Genomic DNA, 9,944 nt, shown 5'->3' on the forward strand with positions numbered 1-9,944 from the left:
GCGTTATTTCCTTAAAGTCATGGACGTGTGTGCTGTTGGGGGAAGAAGCAGAAACCAACAAGCAGCAGAGATTTTTATTGACAGTCCTCTGGAGGCAGAAGCTGTGGCGACTGTGTCAAAGAAAACAACACGGTTCTTCAGAGGCGATGTGTCGGGGCCTTAATTTGGCTGATTAATGCTGTCCAGAGCTTCGCCTGAGACAGAAATTCATCAGTTGTTTGGCGCTTGCTTCAACAGTTTTAAAGACAGGGAACCCCTTGTCGAGACTCGTTGTTAGTGGTGATTTAGTACAACAGAAACTGAACCAGTGTGAAACAGTGACAGAGAAAGGTGAACATATATTCAAAAAGAAAGGTTATATTACTATAAGTTTCTATATAATATATAGCAATAGCACACCTGTTTATTTACATATTACATCAACTTTTTGCTTTTAAAGATATTATGTGGTTATATGTATTTAATTTATGCTTGGGTTTATAATATGTAAATGAATGAAAATTAGAAACGTATTGACATTGAAATTTGAACTGAATGGAAACAAAAATAGACTTTTTTTTTCATTCAAGATAACACTGATAGAAAATAAATACAGAAAAGCTCATTTCAACTCTTGGATTTAAACTGCCCTTCATACTTTTGGTTTGGACACCAGATGCAACCAGTGATGACTGCTGAGAAGTCTCCAGAAATTAATTATTTGGTTTCCAATACAAGCTTCAGACGCTTCAAAACGCTTCGTTTGGTCACAACTTCTTATCTGAAAAGTTTTGTCTCATCCAACTCCACATAATGTGGCACCATTTGTGTCCAGTAGGGGGAGTCAAGCAACCAAAAATAATTTTTAAGGCGTCATCCTGAACTTGAAGAACTTAAAGAAGGATCTTTAGAAACGGAACAAAAACAATCATCTAAAAGGGAGGACATTGGGGAACAACGTTGGACTGAATGGATGAGGATACCTCTCAACATTGTAGAGAAACGTGTGATTTGCTTTTAGAAAATAAGTTAAAAAAAACATTCCTTTATTGTCCCACAATGAGGAAATTCGGGTGTGACAGTGGCAAAGACAAAGAGAGTTACACACAATTATTAGCAACGAAAAAAAACAACAAACTAGTCTAACCTAAATTTAGCTCTAAAGAATATAGGATGAAAAGTAATTAACAGAGTATTTAGATTTGTTAACAGTGTATCTGCCCTTCTATTACTGTTTGATTCATAGTTTGGTCTAGGGGTATCAGTCTTTTTTTTTTAAAGACTGTTTCTCTGTTCAAACAAAGACAAAAATAAAAAGGAAATATAACTTACATCTTTAAATAATGTATTATAAAAGTATACTCTGGTTGCAGCTGTAAGGGACATTTCCTTTCAGATTTTGCTCATAAAGATGGTATGGAGTTAGGATTTCTAACTTAAAACACTTTTATCAACAAAAGAGCTTTTCCCCTCTGGACCCTGTCACGGTATTTTTTTTATGCACAGAGAGAGATGAGCTCTCTGATTTTTTTTTAACCTGGCTGCATACAAATCTGTGGGATCATTTGTGTCTACCAGTGATGTGTGTAAACGTGCACATGTGGAAACCTTTGGACAGATAAAACTGTCCTCAGTACAATTAAAGTGTTAACTGCAACAAAAATCAAGATTAACATTTAAAGATTTAAGCAATCGTGGTCCAAAGGCTTATTCAACTATAAGGATTGGGAACCATGCTAATAATCAAGTTCAATTACATTAACACAAGAAGATAATTTCTGCAATGTATTTCTACGCGCTTCCACATTATAGTTTCAGTTGAAATGCCTTTTGAAGTATTTTCCATCTCAAGTGTGTGGCTTACATGTAAACCTTGATCAGAAGCCAAATCCTTAACTTTTAATGGACTTGACTTTGAGACAGTTAATCATTTTCATAGCGTGTGCCCTGGCAGCAGCCAATGAAAGTCTGTGTTGCAGGAAGCAAAAGAAAAACAAAAACAAACATATAAAAAACACCTTGGAGATTTAAAGTTGGCAGTGACATTCTGAGCACAAGGAAACATCATTTCCCATGTGTTCCTGGAAATGTTCTGCCATTGAAGTCATTAAAAAAAAGTTTGCAGGAATTTATTTCTCTATATATATTTCCTGGAATACTGAACTCATTTCCACTTGTTTCAAACATTAGTGGTTTTGGTCTCACCTGAGCTCCGTCAGGGATATCGTTACCAGATTCTCCAACCTTAGCTGTAGCTCTTGGCATCACCTCTAGAGTTACCAGGGCTTTTTTCCACACAGGTGAATATGTGATGTCTTAAAGCAGCTGATTGCGCTACATTTTATTGAATGGTAATGGAGTAATGGGGGGCTAAATGTAATGACAGATGGTACTCTTCAGATTTTCTTTATTAAATAATAAAGGTCTCGGGTCATTTTCCCTCCACCTCATAATTATGTGCTACTTTGAGGCGATCCATCAGATTAACTCATGCTAAAATATACTAAAGGGCGTGACTGTAATGTGGCAAAATGTTAAAAAGTTCATGATGTTCTCTGTTATTGGCTTACACTACTAACGGATTGTTTGGCACTGTTTATCCAAAAAAAAAAAATATATGTCTGACACGATCATAGCTGCCAGACTGAGGAATTAATAAAAGTATACAATGTTTTTTTTTTTTCCTTTTGTACAACTGAAATCGAGGCAGGTGTGAGAAAACAGGTACAACAAACGTGTTTTATATAGAAAAGTACATTAAAAGCTTCAGTGCAAATAGGGTACGTTACATTTAAAACAATCACACATTCCTATTCTACACAGTCATATCTCCCGCAGTCGCGTAAAAAAAAGGTTTTGGATTATGAATCTTTAAGCAGTCTTGTTGCAATTCACCGCAAATCAGTTAAGCACAGAACAGGAAAGTTATCTTGCAGTAACAGTTTAAACATCACACGTCTCACGTCGCATGGACGGAGTTAAAATATTTCTTACAGTTTACAGCAGATTCACAAAATCAAGTACCGTTAATCATTCACATGGTCGTTTGTTGGCATACCTTGCAAATTTAAACCTTCATTATTAGTTAAAGAAAAGAAAGGATCTGCTGGATTGACTTTTCCTCGGACGGCGCTCAGACATACGCGTTCCTGCCGTAGTTGCTTGGCGCCGACTGAGACGTCGCCACGGTAGACAGCACATGTCCTCTGGAGGCTGGCTGGTACGGGTAGGGGCTAAAAGAGACGACCGCAATATCAGGAAAGAACACACGCGCTCGTTTTGACAACGAGCTGAACGACGCATCAGATACTCACATCTTTTCATCGGACGAGTTTAGCTTGCAAGCACACAGCAGGCAGGAGCCTCCACAGAGGGCGAGTACGGCAGACGACCAGCCGATGTAGAGGCCCTGTCCAATCTCATACCTGTAACATGACAGAGTTTATCTCACGTTTTCTTATCAATTGCCTATTCCAAGGTAAGCTGTTATTAACTATATGTTGTGTAATGTCCATGTGAACTTACTTTGTCCCTGGATAAAACGGGTCAAAGAACTCCTGAGTGATGTTGGCCGCATACCAAGACACAGCAATCATGGTGCAAAGCCCTTCAAAACAAACCCCCCTCAAATTAGTTTGTTTACCTTAAGCATATTAAATATGTTTAAATATACAAACATCTCACTCATGGCAGCTTAGTGGTTTTAGGGATTTTAAGATTTTGCTGAGCAATTTTTCTTGCAGGGCAAAGTTCCTTATACATTTTAAAATAGATGGGGATAATGGAAGTTGACAATGTGTTCAATGTGGATAGAAACTAAAGCATGGTCGGTATCAGTGGCAGTTCTTACGTTCATGGTCCTCTGGGTTAGCTCCAAAGACTCCATTTTAGTTCACAATTCTTTAAAAATAAAATATGTATTAACCCTTAATGAACCATAATGTCATTTCATGTTTGACTGGTTCATGAACTGTCATTTTTTTAAATCTAATTAAATTTAGAAGGTTCCTAATGTCAAAAATGTGCCCATGATGTTCTATTTTGTGTTTCCACTTAAAAATTAAAATTCCAAATTTAGTTTTATTGAATCCCTGTTCAGTGTATAATAGTCAAACCCTTGACCAATCTTTTTATTTTAGATTTTGAACTTGAGATGACCAGAGTCCTTTAAGAGTCAATTCAGGATGTGAATGAGTGCGTGAATGGTTGAATGACTAAATGTAGAGTAAAGCACTTGATAAAGCGCTATACAAGTACAAACCATGTACCATTTAAAAAACAGCCTTTTAAATTATTATCAAAAATGAATGAGAAATCCGATACCAACTGACCAGCAAGCATTCTACACATTATCAACCTGGGACAGCTCCTACTGAATCTGTTTGGGGAAAGGAGGGACTTTCAGCAGAACCCTTCAAGTTGATTGGGGTGAAGCAACACATAGTGCCCGCCTACCAAAGGTTGATTTTAGCCAATCACAGTATCGAATTAAAACGTAAGCAGCAGGCGTCATGAGAAACCACAAGAAGGTAAGCTGGTGAAAGCACTTCTTGCTCTTCTTTCAAAGAAGAAATTGTGGATTCTGACAAAACTGATGTGACGTCCTCCTGTGCTGCCATGTTTACGTTGGTTCAGCAGCTCTTGCTTTTGTCGCACCCATATGTCCCGACTTAAACCACAATACTGCAATGTGATCGCCCCAAATAATTTTTTTGGTTCGGTAAAAAATTATTTGGTTCGGTAACAAACGGTTGAATCAAATGTGTTTGTTAATGCACAAATACAGCGAGAAGTCATCTCGCAGGCAAGGTTAGCACAGGGCGGCACCCATTCCCATTGAGCAGATGTGCAAATAAGCAATAGGCTTTTTTTTTTTTGCGTTGTCAAGCACATGTGCTGACCTTGAATTATACATGATGTGACCTTTATTTCCACAATTCACAGGCCCTTGTTGATATAAGGTCCCCTGTGAACAGACAGTTCAGTCATGGAGCAGGATAACATTTCCAACAGATCAACCATTCACTGATAGCTTGTCTTCGGTACACAAAGGTTGGAGCATGACATGTTTGCCTAGCAAGGTGTTCAATGCGAAAACGAGGTTAGGGCGAGTTCTCTTAACACAGTTCTTTGGTTATTCTGCTCTGGGCGCCACACCTTTCATTTTTAAAAGTAATTTTTTTGTGACTTTTGAGTTCAATAACTCCACACAGGGAGGTTCTTTGTTTTCATTTTCGTGCCTTGTGTACCAGGCCTTTACCTTGAAGTAAAAAGAACACCCCTCCGATGGCCGTGATTCTCCCTTTCAGGATGTAGTTTTCTCCGCACACTTTGGTGCACTGCATCCCTACGAGAGTCGCCACGAGGCCAAACGTCCCAAACACAATGGAGGCGATCATCAGCGCTCGGGACGCCTGAATGTACCCTGTGTGAAATAAATATGAAATCATGCGTTAGTGATTTGCTAAGAAACGTGCTCTCTGTATGTAAAAAGACACCTGTGTCAAAAGTGTCCGGACAAGCAGGTGTGCTCAAAAGTTTGACTTGTTTTTCAAACCATATCCTTTCAGTGTAAGCTTTCGTACACATAGATATTATTTTATTACCTTTCGTAGATTGATTTATTTTGTTTTGTTTAGCATATTCTGATCTGAACACCAGAGGTCATTAGTTACTAGTTGCCATTAGTAACAGTAATGTCGATTGGGGAAACATGGGTGTGGTTTTGGCGACATTATTCACTGTGGCACAAGCTCCGTCGATGCTGTTGTGACAAGAGCCTTTGCTTCTTGAGCAAAGGCGGAGCTGTGTAACAGCACAAGAGCATTTAATGAAATGTAAAGTAAATTTTATATGTTTTCACTGAACTGTTAAAATGCTCTGTAATGTGTGATTTGCACATTTTACCATACAGCCAAAGACAAAAAACAAACATTTAGGTCTGACATGTATCAGAGTGAACGTTGAAGCTTTTTTTTTTTATGTCACCTTATAGCTTATTACCATTTAGGACCAAGTGAACAGACAATACAGTAAACAGTCTCATTTTCCTTTTGTGACTTGTGAACGTGTAATTTACAGTCTTGTGAAGCAATACCTGAAGAATAAATATAGCCTAATAAGTTTATGACTAATTTAATGCCTTCGAAAGCTTTTCAAAATTTTATGACTTTATTGATTTTTCTTCTTTTTTGCTGCTGAAGTTGTTGCGGCACTCTTTACTTTGCTCCTTCGCCTTATCATATCTAACATGCTGTAGCCAATACAGTAGAAAGCTTCTGAATTATCCACACTCCCATCTAGATAAAAGTCAAAATGGACCTGAGTCGCCAACATGTGTACATGCAATCTAGAAATTATGACTATGTCCTCCTTAATCTCTATTAGGTTTGACTTTGATTACATGGTGGTTGGATTAAGCCACCTTTGTTTTATGACCATATTCGAGCTCTTGATCTCTTGGCCAGGTTAACAGAAAAATACAAACAGTTTCGTGGAGACCACATACCGTTTAGGGCAAGCAAGGATGGAAATTCGCGGCAGTTGTGAACCCCCGTAGAGTCCGTTGCACAGGACATCCACAAATTTTCATAGATGGTCGAGGTGGTAATAACGTTACCATCCACCGTAGACTCCTTCCAGTACCGGTGTGGAAGGGCCACACCAACCATAATCCAGCCCAAAAAGCCCAAAAAGCAAGCACAAGCTTCCACCATTGGATTCATTTTGTCCTCTTTCTTTTTCCCAGCTTTCCTGGAAAGATCTTCTCAGAGGAAGACGAATGGCTAATTTTAACCGTCCAGGCGATCGCGTTGCTCAAGAATCTGTTGGCCACAGAGCTGCGGACCAGTTCCCAGTAAGCCTTGCGCTAAAGTGCTACAAAACCCTACAAATCAATGATTAATTCCATACCCCACTTAAGAGTTTCCCTATTATTTAGTTTTCTATTGAAGCTTTTGAAAGGCCAAATGTTTACCTAATGTCCAGGACAACAAAGAGCCAGAGCCCTTAAAGCCTCCTCCCCAAAGTCTATAGACCTAAAGCCATGCTTCACCCATGGTCATTTGCCTTGAACACTTTGTCAATAATATTAAATAAATTCATGATGGGATTCAAGTCAAGCTCAGATTTCTTAATACTCCCTGAGTGGAAAGGGATGATGGGAAAACGTGCAGCCCCTGGAGGTGGGTGTTGGTCATTAAATATTGACACACAGATTACAAAGTTGAGGGGTGGGGGTCCAACACATGGGGACGTTTGCTTATCTAACATGCCAAAACGCATGATCAAAGCATGATCAAAGACAGGTTCATTTTTCTTTGTTTTTTTTTTTCTCTTATATATAAGAATGTTTTAAGTTTAACTCTTCTGGAAAAGAATAAAATGTTCAATTAAGTGATTATCGGCAGGTTGTCTGGTCTGAATTGGCTAAACGGGATTGGAGCAATTGTCTCAAAGGGATGTTGCTTTTTGCTAAACCTATATATATACATATATACATACATACATATACATACATATATATATATATATATATATATATATATATATATATATATATAGATAGATAGATAGATAGATAGATAGATAGATAGATAGATAGATAGATAGATAGATAGATAGATAGATAGATAGATAGATAGATAGATAGATAGATAGATGGATGTCCGGTTGGAGACAAAAGTACAACTATACATACATACAAGGAATTGCTGCCAGAAATTACCTACTTTACACAGTCTGGATCTCAGTAAGTCCAAGAGCAATATCCACAGACAGCTGAACCTGATGTTTAAAGGGCTGGCCAGCTACGTGGTGCATCACTAACATGCATTACATTATAGTCATGACACTTCTTTTGTATGGTGATACAGTAGCAATTGTTGCACCAAACCAATGGGGCTTTTTAGTCAGAGGGACTTGTTCGAAAGAGGCGCTTTAAATCCTGTACACATCTAAGAAATTGATTTAACCTCATACGGTCAGTCCTTCCAAAAATCTTCTTCTAATGCATCTGGGCTTTATATTGAAATAGCAAGTCACACAAAGTTTAAGAAGAGGTTTAAGAAGGTGCTTGGTTAAATCAGTCACCACAGCAAAACCATGGATATGGTTAAATATGAATGTTTGGTTTTAGTGAAAAAAAAAAAAACCTGGAAAGCATAATTTACAGATTTTTTTTTTTTAAAGTCAGTTAAATTAATGAGTTTTAACTCTGAATGGAAACTTGTTTTTTTCTCAATGTCGGAGGTTGGCTGTAAAATGCACAGTCAGCTATTTTGCACTGCTGAATCATCAGAATAAAATACAAGCAAATATCATAGTTTGCAAAATCCTGATGAAAGCTCAGATTTAGTTTCTTTTCAAAACAATATTTTTTTTTTACCAGTATACTCTGCGCAATGTTCAGTTTCGCAAGTACACACGTGTGCCTTTTCTAGCCTTCTGCTGTGTAAATGTTGCTTAGCGATGAGCCCTTTGATCGACGTCTTCTTTTACTTACCTGAAAGAGCAAGAAGGGATGGAAAATCCCGGCAGTTGTAGACCCCCGTAGAATCGCTTGCACAAGACATCCACAGGTTCTCATAGATAGCAGAGGTTAGAATTACGCTCCCATCTTGGGTCGATTCTTTCCAATAATGATTTTCTAGTGAAACGTAAACTAGCACCCAGCCCCCAAAACCCAGGAAAAGTGCTATAACTTCAATAAACTGTTGCATCTTGAAATAAATTTTTCTGTTAATAATTAAAAGTAGTAGATCCTGCGTCTGCCAGGAGCTCTATCTGCTACATCTGTGCCTGATATACATTTTGGGAGTGTGAGAACTGACTCAGGATTTTTTTTTTCTTCTTCCACGTGCAGCCAAACCTGTAAATTTGAACATTGATTTGTTGCTGTAGTTACATTTTAAGTGCCTTTCCCGCCCAAAATTGATGGCTTCTCACACACAAGCACCTACCTAAGAGCTTCACATATAAGATTTTTTTTCCCCCGACATAATCTCTCCTTCAACAGGAGTTTAAACTAACGCACCAGCACTTTAGAAATGGCACATTTTGAAATAACAACAATATTTCTCACATCACCTTCTTTAAATTTATTTAATTAAATTCTTTGTAAACACTGGGTTTATTATAGAAAAATGAGCTACACATAGAGGAAAAACATAGGCAACCCCAGTAAGTTTTTATCAGCATAATAACTTTTAATGGCATAGCTTTTATGCCTTGTCAGTCATTAAATTGGTCATATTGCAGGCAAGAGACCGTAAACTGTAGTGAAAGTTTCATCTGAGGATTCCCATTTTGTTTGCTTGAATCCTCTTCTCCTTCTGCCCTTTCCCCTTTTGAAGAATTATTTGGTAGCTTCAATTTTAAAGGAGGTTATCTCAAGATCAAAAAGTAAATACTTACATATGTGGAAATACTAAGCTTAGGACAGAGCAAACAGTGAGGGTCGAGTGAAGTGTGTAAGTGATTTATTTTGTCAACGGTTAAGCATTAACACCTTTTCGTTGGAAGACAATAAATGCATTGAAGTCTTTTTTTAATCCCCCTCATTAAAAAAAAACAAAAAAAAACTTTAGTGCAACTTGTGTCTTTTCAGTTAAAGGACGAATGTGGCCCGGCTCTTCTGAAGCCCTCTTATAATTCATCTTTCATGAATATTAAGCGTACGGACAAATGCAACAATTAAAACTGCGCAGGTGACCGTTTAAAGGACGCAATGTTTACCTGCTGGATCGGCTCAGGTAAAACTTTGTTTAGGATCAACTTTCAACTCCTTATTTACAGTCTGTATCTTATCGCATGTGAAGTCTCTTCCATTAAAAGGGCGGTTCAAAGTGCCATCTGGTACAGTACTAACGGTATTAAAGGGGTATTTAGTTTAGCTCCTAATCTTTTGCCTGTTAATGTTTCATTTTTCTATCCTTCCCCTCTTGTCACCTGAATTATTTATGCCC

The 9,944-nt window shown here is 37.9% G+C and overlaps 1 protein-coding gene across 2 annotated transcripts; it reads right to left on the minus strand.

Annotated features, from left to right (window-relative positions):
• Window positions 1–2,704: 2,704 nt before the first annotated feature.
• Window positions 2,705–8,832, minus strand: LOC105929336 (claudin-15). Of its 2 annotated transcripts, none has more exons than XM_012867064.3 (5): window positions 8,483–8,832; window positions 5,240–5,404; window positions 3,505–3,586; window positions 3,294–3,404; window positions 2,705–3,212 (listed from the first exon to the last, which is right to left on the minus strand). In XM_012867064.3, the coding sequence occupies exons 1-5, from the start codon at window positions 8,697–8,699 to the stop codon at window positions 3,113–3,115; spliced, it is 675 nt and encodes a 224-aa protein (XP_012722518.1). In that variant the 5' UTR covers window positions 8,700–8,832; the 3' UTR covers window positions 2,705–3,112. The 2 variants fall into 2 exon arrangements, with proteins under 2 accessions (XP_012722518.1, XP_012722519.2); XM_012867065.3 differs by lacking the exon at window positions 8,483–8,832 and adding an exon at window positions 6,488–7,057.
• Window positions 8,833–9,944: the final 1,112 nt, after the last annotated feature.

Source organism: Fundulus heteroclitus, chromosome 11 (genome assembly GCF_011125445.2).
Source record: "Fundulus heteroclitus isolate FHET01 chromosome 11, MU-UCD_Fhet_4.1, whole genome shotgun sequence".
NCBI lineage: Eukaryota > Metazoa > Chordata > Actinopteri > Cyprinodontiformes > Fundulidae > Fundulus > Fundulus heteroclitus.